Source organism: Ochotona curzoniae, unplaced genomic scaffold (genome assembly GCF_017591425.1).
Source record: "Ochotona curzoniae isolate NIBS_2020 unplaced genomic scaffold, NIBS_Ocur_1.0 scaffold_2453, whole genome shotgun sequence".
Taxonomy (NCBI): Eukaryota; Metazoa; Chordata; class Mammalia; order Lagomorpha; family Ochotonidae; genus Ochotona; species Ochotona curzoniae.
Genome location: NW_024467094.1, coordinates 14,310,780 through 14,334,444, shown reverse-complemented (window position 1 = coordinate 14,334,444; position 23,665 = coordinate 14,310,780). Strand labels below are relative to the sequence as shown.

Genomic DNA, 23,665 nt, shown 5'->3' with positions numbered 1-23,665 from the left:
GGTAGATCACATGACTGCTTTTAAGTCCACATTTGTATTTCTGCTAAATGATGTTTTCCAGTGACTAATATTAGAAAGCAGTGAAGAAGTTTTAAATAAATTAACACAGATAATGTTGCTTCTCTTGGGCACCTGAAGCTAATTGTTCATTTGCATCATTCATTTTTCTGAGGCAAATCAGTACATTTTGAAATTCATATTTTATAGAGCAACTTAACTAATTGCTGCAATCAGCAGTGATTTATTGGGTTGCCGTGCTGTACAGATCACTCAGGCATACTGCATACAGTACATTTCAGCATCATGTTTGTAATCACAGTATTTAATAGGGGAAATGGTTAGTTAAGTCCTGACTTTGGCTCTGTAGTTTCTCTCTGCCAAGTGGTAACTTTAGAGGCCATCACAATGTCACCGGCTCCACTGTGTGGGTGCACCAGCTGTTGGAGAGGCTATCCGATTTAGAAGGACCGGGAAAGCAGAACAACTTCCTTTTCTTACTCTTGTGTGGAGACCCTCATTCAATTACTCAGAAACAGTAATCAGTTAGATGCTGCTCAAGTTTATGGCACCTCCGAGTCCCTGTCAAAAGAGCTGCAGTGATGCAGGTGCTTTTTCAGACCTTCATTTAATTTAAGCTGCTTTAGTTGGCATGGTAACCAGTTGAGACTTCTGGGAGACATTATGCTAGAGATTGAGACTTCAGAGAATTTCTACTACAATGAAACAGAAAACTTATAAAGTAATATGTGTTGCTTCCAAATTTTTGTAGCTATATTTTTAAGTCTTAAAATTTGAGAATTATATATCAAAGAAAACTGTAACTGGTTCGCCTGTTTGTGAAGATGTTTCTATGAAGAAAAAAACGCTGTATTTGTAAAGGGAAAAAAATATATTTCCCCCTAAAAATTTTACTTTCCTAAACTAAAGCATGACAAAACAGATTATTTGAATGATGGTTGATTTAAACACTCGGTGAGGGTGTTTCAAGATAAAGGCTTTCTGCACTAAAGTAAGAGAGAATGGTAGATGGGACTTGGTGTTTTTGTCATGAACTTTCTGATTTAGAGTTTGCTAACCTGTCCCTATTCTTTTGTGACCCAGCCTATCATCTCAAGAGACACAAAAGTAGCATTGTTTTCAAATGCCCATTTCTTAAATAATATAATAGAAGTCTAAATAAAGACTTTGACATAATGATAAAATTATTTGTGTTTAACAAAGCAAATATCTACTGGTTAATATGTTGTGAGAAATTGCATGCATACGTACAATATATGTGGTGCTAATGTGGAGAAATTGATTACTTGTAATCATGAATTCATTTTGAAAGCCTTACTTTTTCACTTCTTTATACTGAGTAATACTTTCCTCTGTTAGGTTAAACCATATGAAATTGTTGGCTGGTTTGAGTCTGGTAAATTAAGGATGAACAACAACCACCTAGTAGTGCTAAGTGTCACAGTTTCTTTCAAAAGTGAATAGTTATTTTTTTAAAAAAAAAACTGCTTAGAGCAGTACCCATTCCAGCTAGAAGTATTTTCTTTTTTCTACTTTTCCTTGAAAATATAGTCTGTGTTTAAAAAGGCACATGGCATTATTTCATACTTAATCTCTGTTTTGGGCTTTTGTATCAGTTTGTTCCTTTTGTAAGTCAAAGCGAATTTTCCAAGTGGCAGCACTCTGAATTCAACCGGATGACTCGAAAATTAAAATGTTTTCTCCCTGGTGCTTACTTTCATACAAACTGTCACTTGGTTACTAGTTTTGTAAGCTTGTTGAAGCTCAACAAGGGGTACTCTGCTCTGCATATCCATGGAACACCTTTCCAGTCACAGTGAATGCAAAAAAATTGTCAGTAAGGTCAGCTAAAATGAGTGACATCACATAAAGCTAAGTATTTTATACTGTTTCTTCAGCAATTTTTGGTGAGTAAAATCTCAGGTGGACAACTGTGTTTATTCATCTGGACTGCTATAACAAAAATATCATAAATTGGGTTCCTTGGGCCTGGCGCAGTGGCCTGGCAGCTAAAGTCCTCACCTTGAACGTGCAGGATCCCATATGGGCGCCAGTTCTAATCCCAGCAGCTCAACTTCCCATCTAGCTCCCTGCTTGTGGCCTGGGGAGGCAGTCGAGGATGGCCCAAAGCCTTTGGACTCTGCATCTGTGTGGGAGACCCAGAAGAAGTTCCTGGTTCCTGGCTTTGGATTGGCACAGCACCAGCCATTGTGCTCACTTGGGGAGTGACTCATTGGATAGATGATCTTCCTCTCTGTCTCTCCTCCTCTCTGAATATCTGACTTTCCAATAAAAATAAATAAATCTTAGCTTATAAGCAGTATTTCTCAGTTTTAGAAGGCAAGATGGCTAAAATAAAGAACAGATTTTGTGTCTGAGGGCACACATCCTGGTTTGTATGTAAAACCACTTCACTTTTCACCCACTTGGTGAAAAGGATTGACAAGATTTCCATAAACCCCTTTTATAGGAATGCTAATTCCATTCGTGGAATCTCTGCCCTAATGACTTCATCACCTCCTAATAGTATGGCCTTGGAGGTTTTTTTTTTTTTCTGTGTAACTTCCCACTTTGGTTTGTTGTTTGGTTTATTTTTGGTCCTTGAGATTTCTGGACCCAGTACAGCTCAACAATATTTATACTTATGATTAAAAAGTAACAGCATAACTTTTTCTAGCAGGAAAACATGTTCACTGTATACAAGAAGATAAATAGCTTTAGTATAAGAAACAGTCTTTACAAATTTAAAATTATCACCCTAGTAGAAAATTGAGCACAGGATATAAACAGTTTTTTCTTACTCTTGTTTTTCTGCCATTTTTTCTGTGAGAGGCTCTTCAAAAAGGTAGTTCATGGAAAATATGCATTGTATTTGAATTCCATTCTCCAGGGCCAAGATTGTTGTACGCAGTGGGTTAAATCGCCACCTGCAGTTGTATCATCCCATATGGGCATGGGTCCATGTCCTGGTCATTCTACTTCAGTTCCAACTCCCTGCTAATCACCTGGAAAAAGCAGTAGAAAATGGCCCAGATGTTTGGGCCTCTGCTGCCCCCATGAAAGACCTGGAAGAAACTGTTAGGGCTTCTTGGCTTTGGCCTGTCCCAGCCTAGCTGTTGAGGCCTTTTGAGAGATTGAACCAGTAGATGGAAGATCTCTCTCACTCTCTCTCTCAAACTTTGTCTTTCAAATAAATGAATGGCTCTTTATGGGGGGAAAAAAATCCATTTTCCAAGAACTTTTTAAAGCTCTTATTTTTGGCAAATAAGCATGTAAACTAGTTCTCAGCCAAAAGGTAAAGTTGATAGAATACAAATCTCTACTACCATTCCTTTTCCCAGTCTTCCTAAAAACATCAGTAAAGGGTTATAATTTCAGACTGGAAGAGGTAGACATCCAAGCTGGCAGTAACGAGACTGCAGAAACTGCTTGATTCTTGGTGTAGAACATGAGAAGGACTCAGCAACTGAAGTATCAAGTGCCTCGGAAAGTAAGGATGCAGGTGAGCCAAAACACAGGATGGGAAGCAAGATGCTAGATTTTTAGCCCTGCCCTTTCAAGGCACTGCATGCTTATTTCCTGGAAACAGAAGGAGCTGTGGTATCTCTTGACTCGTCAGAACCTGGTAGCCTATCTGTACTTTATAAGATAGATTTCACATTCTCTCCCCACATCCCTCCAAGAGGAATGGATTACTCTGAAGGAGAGGGCTTACATCTGCTCGGGGATCCTACATAAATCACTGCTGCACAGCTGGAAGCTCTGAAGAGTATGTTATTGTGGAACACTGCTGGGCTCTAAACCTTCAGGGATAGGGATCACTCGGTTCATGACACACTGCATAAAAAGGAACACTGTTTAAACAGTATTGTTCTGAAGAATACATAATCCATGGAAGGATGTTCATGGTATTTTAAATATTATACACACGTGCATATACACACAATGGTAAATTCCTGCTTTGACCTTGTATTACAATATATTTCAGAGTTTTTCAAAAGAGTGGAAAAAATCAGTATCTTGGATTTTCAATAATACTGGCTTGATTCAAACGGCTAAACCCATGCATTAAAACTCTGTAGTGATGATAATCTTGCTTTGTTAGACCATTGAATGCCAGGGTCCTCTCATTTTTATTTATATGGTTATATTTTGTTAAGAGAGCAGGCTGAAAAGTCATGTGTGCATTTTAATTCCAGTATGTTTTAATACATAAAGTTGTAACATTTTCATCAAAATGAACAGATCAATTTGAAGAAAGGATTCTAAGTGGGTTTTTTGTTTGTTTGTTTGTTTGTTTTAAGATATATTTATTTTTATTGGAAAGTCAGATATACAGAGAAGAGACAGAGAGGAAGATCTTCTATCTGTTGATTCACTCCCCAAGCCGCCATAACAGCTGGAGCTGAGCCTGTCTGAAGCCAGGAACTAGTAACCTCTTGCGGGTTTCCAACGCAGATGCAGGGTCCCAAGGCTTTGGGCCATCCTCAACTGCTTTTGTAGGCCACAAGCACAGAGCTGGATGGGAAGCAGGGCTGCTGGGATTAGAATCGGTAACTGTATGGGATCCCGGCGCGTTCAAGGCAAGGACTTTAGCTGCTAGTCTACCACACCAGGCCCGGATTCCAAGTTTCATTATATTTCCCTAGTTTTCTGTAATGAAATTAGACAAATACTACAACAGACATTTTTAAAATGACACCAAAGTAGTGACATTGTCGCAGCACCTGTCCTGTACCCATTGCCCAGCTTCAGCAATGTTAATCATCTTGCCAATTTTATTCTATCCTTCCATACTGGAGGGAGGGAAAAGAGGGCTAGAATAGTTTAAAATAGACCCCAAATATTTTACCTTTAAACACATAAGTATACATTTCTAACTGCTAAAGAGCTTTATATATATATCATTATGCCATTATTGTACCTAACAAAGTTAACTAATTCCTTAATACCTCAAACTCCCCTTTTTTATTTAGGATCTAAACAAAGTCCACAGATGTTGTATTCATAAAGAACGGGCTACATTGTGCTTGGCCAATTGCGGCTTTTTGTCTTATTTTCTCACTTCTCCATATTTCTAGTAAACTGGTAATTGGATATGGAGAATTGCTTGTATTCAAATTGTTTTCTTGGGCATGAATACTTTGTAGGCAGTGGTGTACATTATCAGCTGTTTATAATATCTTTCTACTTTGTGAAATGTTTAAGTTGATGTCAGACTCTTTCTTATTCTTTTTTTTAAAGATTTATTTTTATTATTTTTTTATTGGAAAGGCGGATATACAGAGAGGAGAGACAGAGAGGAAGATCTTCCGTCCGATGATTCGCTCCCCAAGTGAGCGCAACGGGCCGATGCTATGCCGATCCGAAGCCAGGAGCCTCTTCCGGGTCTCCCACACGGGTGCAGGTTCCCAAAGCTTTGGGCTGTCCTCGACTGCTTTCCCAGGCCTCAGGCAGGGAGCTGGATGGGAAGCAGGGCTGCCAGGATAGAACCTGCACCCATATGGGATTCCGGGCGTGCAAAGCGAGGACCTTAACCACTTGCGCCACTGCGCCGGGCCAACTCTTTCTTATTCTTTGTGGATGTTTTTATGAAGCATTGATGGGCCTGGAGCCATGATTTCACAGACTGCAGAATGTCGATTTTTTTTTTCCCTATCATTGCTTATGCATTTATTTGCTGAAATTTGTCTATAAAAGACACAATGAGCATTTAGTGAACTTTCTTAGTTTTTAAAAATATTGCTCAGAAAGAAAATAGAAAACAGAAAAATTAAAAATTATCTAAAATCATGGAATGCCATTGAAACAATTTTAAGCATGGTCAAATTCAAACTTCTACTGGAGCACAGGTTATGGGATAGCAAGTAAATGAGTAAATCTAACACCTCTGACACTGCATCCATAAGGATGCTAGTTCGAATCCTGACTGCTTCACTTCTAATCCAGCTCCGTATAATAGCCTGGAAAAAGCAGCAGAAAGTGGCTGAGGTGTTTGGGGCTGTGCCACCCATATGGTAAGCCTGATACAACTCCAGCTTCCTGGGTTTCCAGCTTCAGTCTTCCCGGTTCTGGTTATGTCATTTGCTGAATAAACCAGCAGATGGTAGTTTTCTAACTTTCAAATAGATCAATATTTTTTAAATAAAATAAACTTTGCTTCTGTGAAACTTTAGTCAGTTGGCTTGCTTTTTCTTGGCCTTGGTTTTCTCATTATAAACCGGTAGTACCATTTTCTACATTCTTGCAGAGATGCTATGAAAATTAGATCAACTGGTGTTTGTAAAATATTTGGTAGAGCGTAACTTCCTAGATGCTTCAGTATATTAGTTCATTCATTCAGATATATATACTTTACTGAATGCAGGCACTGTAAATAAGAGAGTAAACATTTAAAGATAAATTAAACAGGATAATATGGTAAGTACTAATGGAAGAAGAAAAATGGACTGGGGCTGGCAGCTGGGTAAGGAATGCAAGACACAGCATTAGATATTCAACATGTGCCTCAATTTGAAATACAATATTTCAGCAAAAATACAGAAGAAATGGAAGAGTTGACTTAATAGGTGTCTGGAAGTAGAATCCAAATAAAGGGAGTGTGCCTGGCATTTTCAGCCAGGAGGAGAGTGATGGAAAAAAATGTTATTAAGGTAAGAAGGCCAGATTATTTATGACCCTGTAAAGCTGTGGTAAGGAAATAAAATGGAAGTTTTTGCCCAGGAGTGACGTAATTTGGCCTTCATCCTAAAAGATCATTCTGTGAAATGCCTCCAAAAATTAGATGAATTGATTTTATCACTTTGTTAAAGAATTCAAACATGTCACCAAAAACTGACCGTAAAGGAATCATGCATGCCAGTCTCAGTTCCTTACTTTTCATTTTGAGGTAAAATGCATTTTTTTGAAAGAAACTGTATGATAAAAACCAAGATTAAAATATCTAACCTTAAAGTTTTATTTTCTTTATTATGTCAGTATATAAACAAAATTAAACCATAAAAGACATATGCCAGCTGCTGTGTTTTAGGAATCTGTGGTCTAGGACCAGAATGATACCATGGACATGATAAGAATTACCCTAATTCTGAATTTTGAAACTAAAATAGAAAGGAATTGGGCCTGGCACAACATCTCAGTAGTTACATCCTCACCTTGCAAACACCAGGATCCTGTATAGGCACCATAGTGTCCTGGCTGCTCCACTTCCTTTCTAGTTCCCTTGTGGTCTGGGAAAGCAGTAGGCAGGCCATATCTAATGGATATGAAGAAGCAGCTTGGTATATAAATGGAATTGAGGAAGATTACCTAGAGGTTAATACAAATTTCAGAGGCCCCAGCTTGGATTTTATTTAAAGGTGTGAAACTGGATCTTGGTACTCAAAAAGAGCATGGAGAAGCAAGCCCTGGGGCATCTCAGCATTAAGTGTTGGAAAGGAGGGCCGCGTGGTGGCCTAATGGCTAAAGTCCTCATCTTGCATGTGCCAGGATCCCATATGGGCATCATTTTGTGTCCCAACTGTTCCACTTTCCCATGCAGCTCCTGCTGTGGCCTGGGAAATTAGAGGACGGCCCAAAGCCTTGGGATGCTGCACCTGTGTAGGAGACCCAGAAGCTTCTGGCTCCTGACTTCAGATTGGCTCAGCTCAGCCATTGTGGTCATCTGGGGAGTGAACCAGCAGATGGAAGATCTTCCTCTCTGTCTCTGCTTCTCTGTAATTATGACTTTCAATAAAAACAGTAAATAATTTTTTAAAATGTGTTGGAAAGGAGCCAAGACCACTGTTGAGCAACCAATGAGGGAGAAAGGAGTAAGTGTGAAAGCACAGGAATGAAGGAGTTTTCAACTATTGTGTTCCCCAGTTAGTCTTTTTCTACTTGTTTATACTAGAGCATTACATCAGAAATTGTCTTAAAGTTATATTACAATCATAAAATTCACCCAAACTTAGGGAGGTTGTGAATCTCGTCCGTTCTGCATAGGTCAAAAACCAATTCTTTCATGTCTTAACACTGTTGTAAACTGAGTCATCTCCCTGGCTCTCAGGCTCTAGCCTTGGTCTGCTGTGGAGATACAAGGGGTGGGAGTGAGAGACTTAGCAACCTTGAATTGTATAAGGAGGTTTCAAAAAAAAATCTTGGCTTGATAAGATTATATAGAGAGGCTTGAATTTAAAGTGATCTTTTATGTGTTTGGAGATAGTACCACAGTTTATGAGTTGGTTGCGATCTTTGCTCTGGGTGTCATGGTATCGTAGGGTAAGATCACCAGCTCCTTTTGTTTGAATACTTCAGTAGCACCTTGAATTGTTTGATTTTCACACTTTTCCTGCCTAGCTTATACTTAAAATGTTTGCAATTGGTTTTTTCTTTTATAATGCTGACTATAAGGAAATCATTTGATTATTCTGCTACTTTTAAATATGAATTTTCTTCATTTTGGCAGTGTTTTACCTTGTGAGAGGTGTCATACTATGTTTAAGCTTTCTTTTCGTAAACTTTTCCAGCCTTGAGAGTCAAGGTTACTCTTTAGAACTGGTAACTGCTTTCAAAGAATTACAGACTGAATTCTCTGAACTCTCCTTAACTTAAAACCTCAAGATATGTTGTCACAGAATTGATGCAGAGTGACCTACATAAAATTATTGTGTCTCCTCAACCACTCAGCTCAGATCATGTCAAAGTTTTTCTTTATCAGATTTTGCGAGGTAAGATTTTTCTTTATGAAGGAAAAGTCAGTGTCATGATATAAGTGAAATGTTTTGTTTTTCATTTGATCTTTTAAGGTTTCTTTTTTGTTTTGCAAAGTGTATTTCATAATTGTTATATGCCTGTTATTAAATAAATGGTTTTGAAACGGTGGCCAAGTAGTACTTATTTTCTGTGATAGAAGAGAAGACTGTCAAATTTGTTGGACAACTGAGTTAATGTAGAAAGGTAAATAGAATAATTACAAATCCACTAAACAGTGAATGCTTAATAGAATAGTAATATGTGTCATTGTATGACTAAATAAAAAGCAGCTGTATCCCTTATGGATGTCATTCAGCCTAGAAGCCATGCAGACTTGTCACAATGTTGGCACCTGTAGCTGAGTCTAACTCTAGAGAAACAAAATGGTCCTTAAAACCAAAGCTGATGGGTAAGACTGATAGACAGTTAAATAACTCCAGAATTTCTGATTGAGAGCATGGACTTGACTAGGAATTATATGGGCCAACCTTATTGATGCCTCTTCTGGCCACCAGTGGTGTTGTTACAAATGGAGATTGTTGAAAGCTGACACAGTGACATATTTTGTATTAAAACATGTAAAATATTTTCAGCCCCCACAAAATTCATAGAATCAGATTAGTAGAGATATCAAAACATTTGAAAAAAATAAAGGACATAATCAGTATGATAGCTAGAATATTCACCTCCAGCAGCTTTGTTGATACCCTATAGCAGAGGGAAATGGGGAAGGTACTGGCTTTTTTTACAGTTGAGAAAAATATAATTTGTTACGTTCTATTAAAAAAAAAAACACTCAGCCATGACACTGTGACCTTTAGCAGTGTTGAAACCTCTGGTCTTTCATGTCAAAAGTATTTTAAAAGTGACTAATCTCTTGAATCTCAGTGATAAAGAATACTAGCAACAAACCTGGGTGTTTACTGAGCTGTGTCAGAGCAGGTAAGTGTGTGCTGGGAACGCCTCCCAGCTCATGGAAATTCAGAGGCAGTGACAGAGCTCTAGTAGGCACGGTGATGAGCAAGCCTAAGGCATCGGTGTGGTCCTTTCTCAGCGCTGGTGCCCGAGTCGCCTCTCCCTACTTAAGCCTGTGTAACTTGTTGAATTATAGACATCATCTCCAAGGTGTGCATAGTTTCGATGATATTTTACTTGGCAGAATTGCAGTTTTCTGAGGTTTTAATAATTTTCATCCTATAGTTTAGGGAACAATTTTAAATCCTGTTTGTTTGCTTCCAAACTGAGTAAATAAAAATAATTAAATATCTGCTATTAAATATTTTTGTTATTTCAGGTTTGAAATATCTCCATTCAGCTGGCATTTTACATCGAGACATTAAGCCAGGGAATCTGCTTGTGAACAGCAACTGTGTTTTAAAGGTAGCTTTTTTAGTGTACTTAAGTGTGTGAGAAAAACAAGAATATCAAACTTAAGGAAGGCTTTGTATTTCTTCTTTGTAGAAGAAATAGTTTATTCTCATGACTGCCACAAGTTCATGAACTCTCCTCTAGCAGTATCTAGTTAGCCTTCGCAACTTACCTATAATCTTGGCTCGTGTTTTTTTGTTGTTGTTTGTTTTTGTGTGTTTTAATGATACTTTGCCTGTATTTTGGAAATGCAGTCATTGAAATTATGGGGGACCAGCACTGTGATATAGAATGTAAAGCCTCCACCGCCTTTTGGTGCTGGCATCCCATATGGGCAGTAGCTTGAGTTCCTGCTCTCAGTCACAATGCCTGCTAATAAGCCTAGGAAAGCAGGACACAGACCCAAGTGCTTGGGCCTGTGCACCCAAGACCTAGTTCTTAGCTCCCAGCTTTGGACTGGATTTCTGTCTCTCTCTCTCTCTGACAATCGTTCAAATAAAATGAAATCTTTTTATTATTGGAATTAATGTCACTCAAAGAACAGACAAGGTAACTTCAGATTGTTTCATTATTCTAGGATATGGGAAATCAGAAAAAATATTAGAAGACTAGTTTGTGTGTTTCTTCTGTTTCTATGAAAATGAAGTATGGCTTTTGGGAAGACTACATTGTGCTGTTAACGTTTCTATGTGCTGTTTGAAATAGCGAAGGAGGAAGCAGAAACATTAAAAAGTGATGATGCTAAGCATCTGTGAAATGTATTTCCACAATATGTAGTAACTACTCTTCAAACACTTCTCTGAAGAGGAATTGACATTAGGCTAGATTATATTTAGTTGGCCCAAAATCTCGAGTCACCAATTTTGACTTCTCCACCTAGAAACACCACCCATTGTCTTTTGGTGGAATGCAGCAAAATCACTTACACATAGTTCTCTGCCTTTAACGCACAGCTGCTGAATAGTGAGAGGTCCACCAATATTTTTCTTCATCATGAAAATTAGACATAAGGGCCTTCCTAAAGTGGTATCAGCTTCAAATAGAAAAATAAAATAATCTGCTTACTCAAGAGTAGCTACTGTGTTACATGGTGCTTCAATGCACGGTAAATATTCTTACACTTCAACTGACATATTTGAAAAAAAATTTTCTTAAATGTTAACTCCTTTAGCAGTAATCAAAGCTATCATTATTACTTAGGTTGTGGCAGTTAAACTAAGTACTAAAGCCAAGTATGTAAATGAATTTCTTTTTTTAAAAATTTTGAACAACAAGCCAATTCACTTTTTTAAGATTTGTGTTTTGTTTTGTTTTTATTGGAAAGGCGGATATACAGAGAGGAAGATCTTCCGTCCGATGATTCACTCCCCAGGTGGCCGTAACGGCTGGAGCTGAGCCAATCTGAAGTCAGGAGCCTCTTCCAGGTCTCCCACGCGGGTGCAGGGTCCCAAAGCTTTGGGCCGTCCTCGACTGCTTTCCTGGGCCACAGGCAGGGAGCTAGATGGGAAGCAGGGCTGCCGGGATTAGAACCGGGGCCCATATGGGATCCCGGGCGTGCAAGGGGAGGACCTTAACCACTGCGCCACCACGCCGGGCCCGCCAATTCACTTTTAAAAAGCTGATAGGTATGGGCCCATCGTGGTGGCGCAGTGGTTAAGGCTGTTGTATAGTCATTTGAGGAGTAAACCAGTAGATAGATTTCTCTCTGTGTCACTCCTCTCTATAAATCTGCCTTTCAAATAAAATGTCATTTAGAAAAAGCTTTATAACTTATCCTTATTAAACTACAGAAGTAAAGAAAAACCGTTATCTCTTGGAATTTTTTGCTCTATTCATATCAGCTCAGTCTTATGATGATTCAAGCCAATGATGTCTTATTTAACTGCTTAAAACTTGTTTTCATGCTTCTGTTATGGTACCGTAACCTCTGGCTATATGAATGGATAACTAAAAAAGAATTTCATTTATGAATACACAACACACAGATGAGAACAAATTGAAATTCTACTCTGCTGCTTTGATACATCTTGGAAGACTTACTTTTAAAAAGATAGTAAATCTTGGGCCCGGCGCGGTGGCGCAAGTGGTTAAGGTCCTCACCTTGCACGCCCGGGATCCCATATGGGCGCCGGTTCTAATCCCGGCAGCCCCGCTTCCCTTCCAGCTCCCTGCCTGTGGCCTGGGAAAGCAGCAGAGGACAGCCCAAAGCTTTGGGACCCTGCACCCGCGTGGGAGACCCGGAAGAGGCTCCTGGCTTCGGATCAGCATAGCATCGGCCGTTGCGCTCACTTGGGGAGTGAATCATCGGACGGAAGATCTTCCTCTCTGTCTCTCCTCTCTGTATATCTGCCTTTCCAATGAGAAAATAATAAAAATAAATCTTTAAAAAAAAAAAAAGATAGTAAATCTTTAAGTATTTATGTTAATATGGAATGTGAACACTAGCATTGAGGAGGACTTGATATGCTTTTATTGTATAATTTTTCTCTGTGGTCTAGAATTTCCTTTATCATTAAGTTTTAAAGATTTGGTTTCAGGGTAGGCATTTGGCACAGTGGTTAAGAAGCCCCTTGAAGCACCTTGGAGTGCTGGGATTCGAGCCCTGTCTGCTTCCGGTTCACGGGCTTCTGCTAATGTATACCTTGGAGGCAGCAGGTCGTGCTTCAAGTGTATTGGTTCCTGCCACTCAAATGGGAGAACCAGATTGAGCTCTAAGCTCCTGGCAATGGCCCGTCCCACCCCAGATGTTGTGAGTGAATCAGTAGGTAGACAATTTTTTGGTCTGTCTCTCTGCCTTGTAAATAAAGAAACGATAGTTTCTTCATACTGAATTATCTGCACATGTACACATGAATTCATTTGATACATCCAGATACAGGAAATTCTAGTCAGAAGGGTATTGCCAAGGGGCCCGGCACAGTGGCACAAGTGGTTAAGTCTTCGCCTTGCATGCCCAGGATCCCATATGGGCCCCGTTCTATCCCAGCAGCCCCGCTTCCCATCCAGCTCCCTGCCTGTGGCCTAGGAAAGCAGTCGAGGACGGCCCAAAGCTTTGGGACCCTGCACCCGCGTGGGAGACCTGGAAGAGGCTCCTGGCTTCGGATCGGCATAGCATCGACCGTTGCGCTCACTTGGGGAGTGAATCATCGGACGGAAGATCTTCCTCTCTGTCTCTCCTCTCTGTATATCCGCCCTTCCAATAAAAAATAATAAAAATAAATCTTTTTAAAAAAAGTTAATGGTAAATTATTGTTTTCTTGAAAATAGATTTCAAATTTCATTCTAAAGCTATCAAAATCTTTTAAAATAAAGTCTTAATCTAGTACCTCAAGGTATTCTGGGAACTCTTATCATTTATATAACAGTGACTTGTAAAGTTAATCAGTGAGAGAGCAATGGAGCTGAAAGATTTATTTGTTTTTATTGCAAAGACAGATTTACAGAGAGAAGAAGAGACAGAGGGAGATCTTCCATCCTCTGTTCACTCCCCAAATGGCTGCACTGGCCAAAGCTGTCAGTCCAAGCCAGGAGCTTCTTCTGGGTATCCCACTTGTGTGCCGGGTCCCAAGACTTTGGGCCATTCTCCACTGCTCTCCCAGGCCACAAGCAGAGAGATAGGAAGTGGATCAGCCAGAACACAAACTGGAGCCCATGTAGTATCCTGGTGGGAGATTAGACAGCTGATTCATTGTACCCACCCAAGAGCTATGGAGCTTAAATAGCTATTACTAACTGATCTTAATGCCAATACTATTAGTTTTTGTGTTTTGGTTGCCCAGTATCAATAAAATGCTAATTTTTAAAATAAACAATAGTTGCTCGTGTTATGGATACTGTTTACTAATGGCTTGCTTGGCAAACTTAGTGTTCTTTTCAGTTAAACAGAATTAGCTAGAGTTTTGTTTGTTTTTTTGTTTGTTTTTTTTTTAGTAGGTCTATGTAGAGTTCACGTCTTATTGTTCTCCAGGTTCTAACATACTGTATCAAGTTCTAGAAATGTAGCAACTGCTCAGTTAAATATTTTGTGGTATAAAAAAATGACTATAGCTAGTAGCTTCAGTGTTCTTTGTTGTGCTTAACTTTAACATGCACGCATTAGGGTGTGAATATTGTGTGTACTTGGATAAAATGTTTGTAGACCTTCTGAAGTACCTCATTAGCACTGGATTCAGCAAGACTTAGTTTAAAACCTAAGCCTTACAGAAATTTTACTATACTCTGTAATGATGGTGGGACATTGTGGCTGACATGACATTGCCATTTGCAGTCCTGCCATTCTATATCAGGGTACCAGTTCAAGTCCCAGCTACTCAGCCTCTTGCTAATGCATCCAGGAAAGCAGAAGAGAATGGCCTGATTATTTGAACACCTGTCACCCATATGGGAGATCCAGGTAGAGTTCCAGGCTGCTTGCTTCAGCCTGGTCCTCCCTAACTATTGTGACCATATGCGGAGTATATAAGAGGATGGAACATCTCCCCAGTCCCTCCTCCTCCAGCATTGTTCCTTCAAATAAACTTAAAAAAAAAAAAAGATAACATATTGTCAGCCTAGGTCTTTAAAATATGTCTCCTTGGGCCCGGTGTAGTGGCCTAGCGGCTAGTCCTTTCGGTGAACACACCGGGAACCCATATGGGCACCTGTTTTAATCCCAGCGCTCCACTTCCCATCCAGCTCCCTGCTTGTGGCCTGGGAAAGTAGTGGAGGACAGCCCAAAGCCTTGGGACCCTGCACCAGTGTGGGAGACCTGGAAGAGCTCCTGGCTCCTGACTTTGGATCAACTCAGCTCTGGTCACTGCAGTCACTTGGGAAGTGAATCATCAGACAGAGTATCTTCTTCTCTCTCTTCCTCTCTCTATATATCTGACTTTGCAATAAAAATAAATAAATATATGACTCCTTTATCATATCTCCCTATATTAAAAAGTAGATTATAGTGTAGCCGTTAAGGTCCTCGCCTTGAACGTGCCGGATCCCATATGGGCACTGGTTCTCGTCCCGGCGGCTTCACTTCCCATCCAGCTCCCTGCTTGTGGCCTGGGAAGGTAGTCGAGGATGACCCAAAGCTTTGGGACCCTGCACCCAAGTCGGAGACCTGGAGGAGGCTCCTGGCTTCAGATTGGCTCAGCTCCAACCGTTGTGGCCTCTTGGGAATCAACCATCGGACAGAAGATCTTCCTCTGTTTCTCCTCTCTGTATATCAGCCTTTCCAATAAAAATAAATGAATCTTTTTTTAAGTAGATTATTGAACCTAGAAGTATGTTTTCAGCTAACTTTTTAAAATTTAGTTGTCAATTGAAAACAGTGAAGTGTTTTTACGATTTTGTTTGTTTGTGTGAAACAGCAGAGAGGAAGTAACGAGGGAAGATCTTGTATACTCTGGTTCTCTTCCTAAATGGCCACAGCACCAAGGCTGAACTAGGCCAAGCCAGGAACCAGAACTCCATCCAGATCGCCTACCTAGCTGCAGAGGCCCAAGCACTCAAGTCATTTTCCACGCACACTAGCAGAGAGCTGGATCAGAAGCAGAAGAGATGTGTGTATGGGATGCCATCATCAAAGGCAGTGGCTTAACCCCTGCGTTACAGTACCTGAGACAAATATTTTTACCAGGCATCATTTCTATGGAAATAGTGATGTTTATGACCAAATTTCTCATCAAAGGTAAAATGTATTCTACCTGTATCGTTAAATGTTTCAAAGTTCAGAAGTCTGTCAAGGTTTTGGTACTTTGTTTTGTTTTACTGTTGATTTATGGTTGTATTTTCTGCTTGTAATGTTTTGATTATGTTTCCCATTTAGATCTGTGATTTTGGATTGGCCAGAGTTGAAGAATTGGATGAATCCCGTCATATGACTCAGGAAGTTGTTACTCAGTATTACCGGGCTCCGGAAATCCTGATGGGCAGCCGTCATTACAGCAATGCTATTGACATCTGGTCTGTCGGATGTATCTTTGCAGAACTACTAGGACGAAGAATATTGTTCCAGGCACAGAGTCCCATTCAGCAGGTATGATTTCATTTTAATTTAGTAATTTTTCATTCTGTTAAAGATTGGAAAGAAAAACCCATCTTACACAAATGTTTTGGGCGCGTTCAATGTACTGTCAGATTCACTTAAATCTGAAAAGCTGATGATTACAGAGGCTCGTTTTGTAACTTGCAAGCCATTAAAAGAAATGTTGACTATATGTGCAGCAAGCTCTGCATTAATAATTTGCACAGGTATAATCTTCAGTTGGCAGATGTCGTCTGTTCTAAGTGAATGTATTTGTCAACTTAATTTGCACTACAATTACAAAAAAAAAGCTGTAAAGATTTATTTATTTGAAAGGCAGAGCTATAGAGAAAGGAAGAAACAGAGATCTTTTATCTGCTGGTTCACTCCCCAAATGGCCACAACAACCAAGGCTGCTCCCAGCGAAATCCATGAACTAGGAGCTTCTTCCGAGGCATTTCCACTTTTTAGGGTGCAGCAAAAGGGAGATGGATCTGAAGTAGAGTATCTGGGACATGAACCATACTCCTGTGGGATGCTGGCATCGCAAGTGACAGCTGTACTGACTAAACCACAATTCCAGTCGGTTCTCAGATGTAAAATTGTTAATGCTGAGTTCCACAAATCTGAACATTGATTAAAATTTTCGAATTTTTTTCTGGGCTAAATTATTATAGCATAAAACATCAGGAGATAATTAAAATGTTGTTTAGGGCCCGGCACAGTGGCCACTAGGCTGAAGTCCTTGCCTTGAACATGCCACATCCCATATGGGTGCCAGTTCTAATCCTGGCTGCTCCACTTCCCATCCAGCTCCCCGTTTGTAGCATAGAAAGGCAGTGGAGGACAGCCGAAAGCCTTTGGACCCTGCACCCGTGTGGGAGACCTGGAAGAAGTTCCTGGCTCCTGGCTTTGGACTGGAGCAATACCGGCCATTGTGATCACTTGGGGAGTGAATCATCGGATGGAAGATCTTCCTCTCTGTCTCTCCTCTATATATGTCTGGCTTTCCAATAAAAGTAAAATAAATCTTTAAAATATAACAATAATAATAATAAACAAAATGTTGCTTTAAGGAACCCCGTTACTTTGTTTTTATGTCTATTTCATCTTTACACACATTTTCATGAGATAGTTCCTGAGTGTTTTTTATTTATAGATTTTTATTAATATTGTTTGCATGGAAATAATTTAACAGCTGTCAGCTCAGACTGTGGAATTATACTATTCAAAATTACCTCCCCAAGACGAAAAAGAAAAAAAGAGAAAGAGAGAAAAGAAGAAAAAAGTCTGTTTCCTTATTTTTTCCTATTTGTTAAATCTTTGGTATGTTGCTTAACCTCTCTGAAGTAGTAAAGCTGAAACTAAGGCCTTCCATCTGGTTAGCCACTCAGTAATCATTATCAGTTACATGCTGTGCCAAGATGCTAGAATGCTACAGTAAATAATTAAACCCAAGTTATCCTTGCATTTGTAAAAGTTTCACATGAAACTGAAGAAAGTATGCAAATAAATTTAATCCCAATTAATTGCATTTCATGGAGAAAATGAAAACAGTTTAGGAATAAAAAAGGATGGGAAGATGGGGTGACCCTAAAGGATTATGTGAGGGAGCAACATGCTAGTGAGGAATATTCCAATAAGAGGGACAGCACAAGGAACATTGAAAGCCCTGAGGCATGAATAGCGTGGCCTGAAGGGTGGCAAGAGCCTGTTGGAGAAGATGGTGTCATGAGAGGAAGAGCCTGGCCATGGTGCCTGAGGAGGACTTTGTGCTTTTTGGTAGGTATGATAAAAAGGCTTTGTTTTGAGCAAGGGTGTGTTAAGATTTGACTGATAGGGCGCAGCGGAATGGCTGTTGGTTGATCCTCCCCTTGCAAGAGCCAGGATCCTATATGGGTGCCAGTTCCAATATGGGCTGTTCCACTTCTCATCCAACTCCTTGCTTGTGGCCTAGGAAAGCAATCGAGGACCTTGTTTCCACTTGGAAGACCCAAAAGAAGCTCCTGGCTCCTCACTTCTAACAAACTCAGCTCTAGCTGTTGCAGCCACTTGAGTGAACTAGCAGTTGGATTATCTTTGTCTTTCTTCTCTGTAAATCTGCCTTTCTAACTAAATATATATATCCTAAAACAAAACAAACAAACAAACCTTAGCAATCCTACCCATAAGACCATCATGTCTATAATATAATTACCTGTAAGACAATTATCACATCATGGAGAAGCAAATAAAGATTGACCCTGGAAAACTGGAATTCCAAGGATGCTGATTTGTATCCCAGATGTTCCACTTCTGTCTAGCCCCTGCTAGTTGCCTGAGAAAAGCAGCAGAAGACAGCCCAAGTGTTTGGGCCCTGCACCCAAGTGTGAGACCTTGCCTTCAACCTTGGCCCAGTGCTAGTTGTCATAGGCATTCCAGTACTTGGAAGGTGTCTCACTCTTGTGCTCACTGTCATCCTGACTTACAAATAAATAAAAACTTAAAAAAGAGTTAATGTCCAGGGGTCAGCATGTGGTGCTGTAGTTAAGCTGCTGTCCACAACACTGACATCCTATTTGAGAAGCAATTTGAATCCACTTCTGATGCTACTCCCTACCAGTATGGTTAGGAATGCAATAGAACATGGCACAAGTGCTTTGAGCACTCCGTGACCCAAGACACAGATGAAATTCCAGGCTTCTAATTCACCCTGGCCCAACTCTAGCCATTGCAACCGCTTGGGAAGCAAACCAGTAGATAGAAGACATCTCTCTCTCTGTGCAACTCTGCCATTCAGAAAAATATTTTTTTAAAAGGAAACTATCAAATTTTATTGTGACTATTGCTTTGCATACAGAAAAGCCTAAATAATTAAAAAATAAGAAGTATTAAAATTGTGCATAGTAAACAAGGATTTTGGATTGCTATTGAAAAGAATATATATTAGAAAGTGCAGCAACTGGGCCCAGCGGCATGGCCTAGCAGCTAAAGTCCTCGCCTTGAACTACCAGTATCCCATATGGGCGCCAGCTCTATTCCGTGCAGCCCCACTTCCCATCCAGCTCCCTGTGTGTGGCCTGCGAAAGCAGTTGAGGATGGCCCAAATCCTTAGGACCCTGCACTCGTGTGGGAGACCTGGAGGAAGTTCTTGGCTCCTGGTTTTGGATTCGCGCAATACTGGCCATTGTGGTCACTTGGGGAGTGAATCATCGAATGGAAGATATTTCTCTCTGTCTCTCCTCCTCTCTGTGTATATCTGATTTTACAATAAAAAAATAAATATATCTTTAAGAAAGAGAGCAAGAGAGAAATAAAAAAGAAAGAAACAGAGAAGGAAAGAAAGCAGCAACTGCAGTGGGATTCAGATACTTCATTTGCAGAGAAATGGATTGATATTGAGCTTACCAGTCCTACATATCCACTGAGGAAGAGCTCTTGTATATTTTCAGTATATTTGGGGATGAAAATAAAGATCTTAAATAGGAACAGGATTTAATTTGGAAATAATTGCTTATTTTTAATTGCATTCTCTTTAAGAAGTGAATGTACTAGGTATTTATAAAATGATGTCTTGTCTGTGGGTTTGACACCTTGTAGACTTTATAAAAGTTGCTGTGAGGTAGACATTTGCTTATGCTTTTAGAGTCTGCTAAGTATCACCTACAATAGTACATTTATATCAAGATATCCTTTTCCCAAAAGGCAGTGTATAGATTTTTACTTTTGTAGAAAGAAGCCTGTTAAGTTTCATTATCTAGAAAAGTATCATAGTTCTTGTAAAAGCAAAAAATATAGTTTCCACTTCAGAATTTCCCATCCTGAATGGTTTAAGTGAAGTATCAGTGCTAATTAGGTTTGTGATATTAGAACAATTGTGGTACTACTGAAAGATGATGGGCGTTTGCTACCTACAAAGATTTGTTTATGTGAAGAGCACTAGCCTCTCTTTTCTGCCCACTGGGCTTACCCAGTGTCATTGTTATCTAAATACCACACTTTTCTGCCATAGTAATAGGTTTCCACCATGGTTAGAATGTAAAGGATATGTCTTAGCCCAAACATTAAAAGTTTAGCTTTAAAATAAAAAAAAAATTAATAAACAAAAAAAGAAGGAAAACACACCAAAAAAAAGTTTAGCTTTAATTTGAACTGTGAATATTTTTGAGTATTTGTTAAACAGGACTGATTTGTGGATTGGCTTGTTAATGGACGTGAATTCATTGGAAGCATCAGAATCCATTGACTAGTCAAAAGGAACAATTATGAACCATCAACAGAAGAGCAGTTCTACGTTGCAGAACATAGGTGCTATAGCATCTAGACTAACAGGCAAGAAGTATAGGCTCCTAAATTGTTTTACCCTGAGAAGCCTGTTTGCCATACATTTGAGGGTTTTTTGTTGTTAGTAGGCAAAAAAGAGAAACTAGGGACTCCTATCATTTTATGTGGGGCTTACTTTAATGTTTTAGCTATACGTGATCCTCATTTCTAAGGCTGTGATTTATAAGTAATATAAAGTTGTTTCCATGAGCTTACTATCCATCTGTATCTCATGTTTCCTTATAGTTGGATTTGATCACAGATCTGTTGGGCACACCATCACTGGAAGCAATGAGGACGGCTTGTGAAGGCGCTAAGGCACACATACTCAGGGGTCCTCATAAGCAGGTAAAACAGGAGGGATCCGTATCTAATTAACACCTGTCTGGGTAAAATTTCCCTTCCAATAGAAAAATGTGTTGAGTTCATTTAATTTCTTTATTTGAAAAAATATTACTTACAGGATTTATTGTTTTTTGTTTGTTTGTTTTTTAATCATAGCCTTATATAAGAATATTGAGTATTTTTAAAACAAATTAGATATGGGACCAGTGTGATGATTCGATTAGCTGATCCTCTACTTGCAAGCACCCATATCCAATATAGGCACTGGTTCACGTCCCTACTGCTCCACTTCCTGTCCAGCTCCCTACTTGTGGCCTAGGAAAGCAGTCAAGGATGGCCCAAAGCCTAGGGACCCTGCACCCATGTGGGAGACCCAGAAGAGGCTCCTGGCTGTTGATCAGCTCAACTCCAGCTGTTGCAACCACTTGGAGAGTAAATCAGGGATGGAAGATCTTTCTTTCTGCAGCAACATAAGATATGATCATTCCTATATCTTTGCATAACTTTGTAGCACCTTTGCTAATTAATGAGCCCCGATTTTGTGTCTCTTGATTTTTTGGTAAGTGTGGATCCTGGAGATAGAGCTTTGACCTCCATACCATAGCCTAATCCATTTATGTTGAGACGTTCTTTCCAAATACTGAGCCAGAGTATTTTATGCTGTTTATTTCTGTGAGGAGGGAAATGTTTGCTGTTATACTCTTGGCATAAACACAAAATCAGGTGTGAATGTTGTTAGAAAAGAAGTGTGAGGAGAGACTGCCAGATAAGCACTGATCATTATTACTTGACTTGGCTATGTCACTGCTGAGGATCCTTTTCATCTCAACCCTGTTACTTAGCAGAATTTTTCACACACATTTTCCTAATTTCTTTTGGATTAAAAGCTTAATGATATGAGGAATGAGAAAGAAGAAACTTTTTCTTTGCAAAAACAAACGGAAATGGAACAGTTAAGACTTGGACAGGATGAACTAGCAACTAACTTTCCTGGGTTTTGTCCTTTTCCTCCTCCCTCCCACCCCCATTTGAGAGGCAGAGACCAGCAAGAGCAGAGAAGCAAGTGAGCAAGAGTGCCCTTCTACTGGTTCACTCCCTAAATGCCCTTCAACACCTGGGCTGCGCTAGAGCTGTGAGATGGGAGCTCAGGCCAGGTCTGTCATGGTGTGTGGTTGGCAGGGATAACCTAAGTTATCTCTGCTGCCTCCTAGGTTACGCACCAGCGAGAAGCTGGAGTCTGGTGCCAGAGCTGAATAGCTGACCCAGGGAACTCCAGTGTGGGATTCAGGCATGGTAACAGCTAGACTATATACTAACTCCTGTGGCTTCTTTTGAGTTGGAGCTTGAAAAAAATCCAGTTAATGGTAGAGTTTAACATTTTTCTTGAATCACTAGCCAGATATTTGATCAAGCCCTAGCTTCCCACTTTGTAGTTCATGCTGTATAATTCTTGTACTCCAGAGTGTAGTCACAGATGTAAATGACAATAATAAAAAGTGTATTTTGTTCTAAAAACAGCTAGAAATGTATGTCTGTATTTTAAATAATGCCCTGATGGTCGTATTTTTTTTTTATTGTATCTAATTGAGAATCATCTGAGGCCCTTATGCCCTTAGAAGAACACTGTAAGTCTTGACCTTCAAGATTTACATTGTAGAAGGAACTAACAATCTGTTATGTTCTGCTTATTGGCCAGTGTCAGGAACATCCTCTAATTTATCAGTGCCTCATGATAAATGTGTCCTTAGAAGCAAAAAAGTTTTCCTCTTCTACTGACCTTATTAGATTAGTGAAATTTAATCTTACCTGACTAAAGATAGCCAATAATGAAAAGTGATAAAGGCCAGATATCTTGGTACCACACTTCCATCTCCAGAGGAATCCCAGCTGTTATTACTAATGGTTGCCAGCTAATTAATCATCTGTGGAAAATGTTGCTATACAGCAACTGAAAGAACAAGTCTTCATGAAGAGTTTCCTACCTGCTGTCTAGAACAGCTCAAAAATGTAATTTGCTGCACCATAAGTCAGTGTGCAGTCCTTGAAGCAAGTGAATTCTTTTACTTGACCCGATGCACATATGGGATGCCAGTAAGGCATGCAGTGTCTTGAGCCACCACACCACAACACCATAAGGCTCTTTATAAAAGTCTTACACGGACTAAAAGTGATCAGCTACCACCCCCAAGCCAAGCCTCCTGTGGATTAATTTGAGACTGTCTTTCCAGACATGTTTCTGTTCACTTATCTTACACATACCTGTAAAAACAGATGTGTATGCTATTGTTTGGGTCTTTTTTATAAAGTAAAGATAGAAGGAAAATCTAATTAAAGTCTGATTGCTGCCTCATTCATTTCCTTCTTTGTTAATATATATAGTTGTGCATAGTATATTTGTCAAGGTTTTAAAACTAAAGCTCAGTTCTCACTGGTATAAGCAAAACAGACTTCTGGGGTCAGGTAGCTGAATAACCTTGAGCTCTAGCAGATTTGAAACCCTGTTGGAATTCATCTTTTCATATGGTTTTCTAGACTAAGAATTAAACTCCTGTCCTCTTCTGGGTCCCTATAGTTGGCTTCATTTTTGGACAGACTTTCTTCATTTGTTTGCAACATGAAACCACCAGGGGCTTGCATTATGGCTTGGGTGGTAAAGCTACTGCCTTGATGCAGCATTCTATTTGTGCCCTAGTTTGTATTCAAACTGTTCCCCCTCTTTTTTTTTTTTTTTTTAAGATTTATTTACTTTGGTCCCAGTGCCAAGGCTAGTAGCTAAAGTCCTTGCCTTGCATGTTTTGGGATCCCACATGGATGCCGGTTCGTTTCCTGGCTGCACCGTCTCCCTTCTAGCTCCCTGCTTGTGGCAGGGAAGCTCCTTCTTCTCTGTCCTTCTCTGTG

The 23,665-nt window shown here is 39.7% G+C and overlaps 1 protein-coding gene across 3 annotated transcripts in view; it reads left to right on the top strand.

Moving 5' to 3' along the window:
• NLK (nemo like kinase) overlaps positions 1-23,665 on the top strand; it is a 125,365-nt gene that overhangs the window by 85,432 nt on the left and 16,268 nt on the right. For all 3 annotated transcript variants that reach the window (XR_005885964.1, XM_041001642.1, XM_041001643.1), the window contains exons 4-7: positions 8,620-8,726; positions 10,046-10,131; positions 15,923-16,132; positions 20,669-20,770. Coding sequence is in view for 2 of the 3 variants with exons in the window: in XM_041001642.1 (XP_040857576.1) it covers positions 8,620-8,726; positions 10,046-10,131; positions 15,923-16,132; positions 20,669-20,770 (505 nt within the window). In the remaining variant the exon portion in view is untranslated. The remainder of the gene's footprint in view (positions 1-8,619; positions 8,727-10,045; positions 10,132-15,922; positions 16,133-20,668; positions 20,771-23,665) is intronic.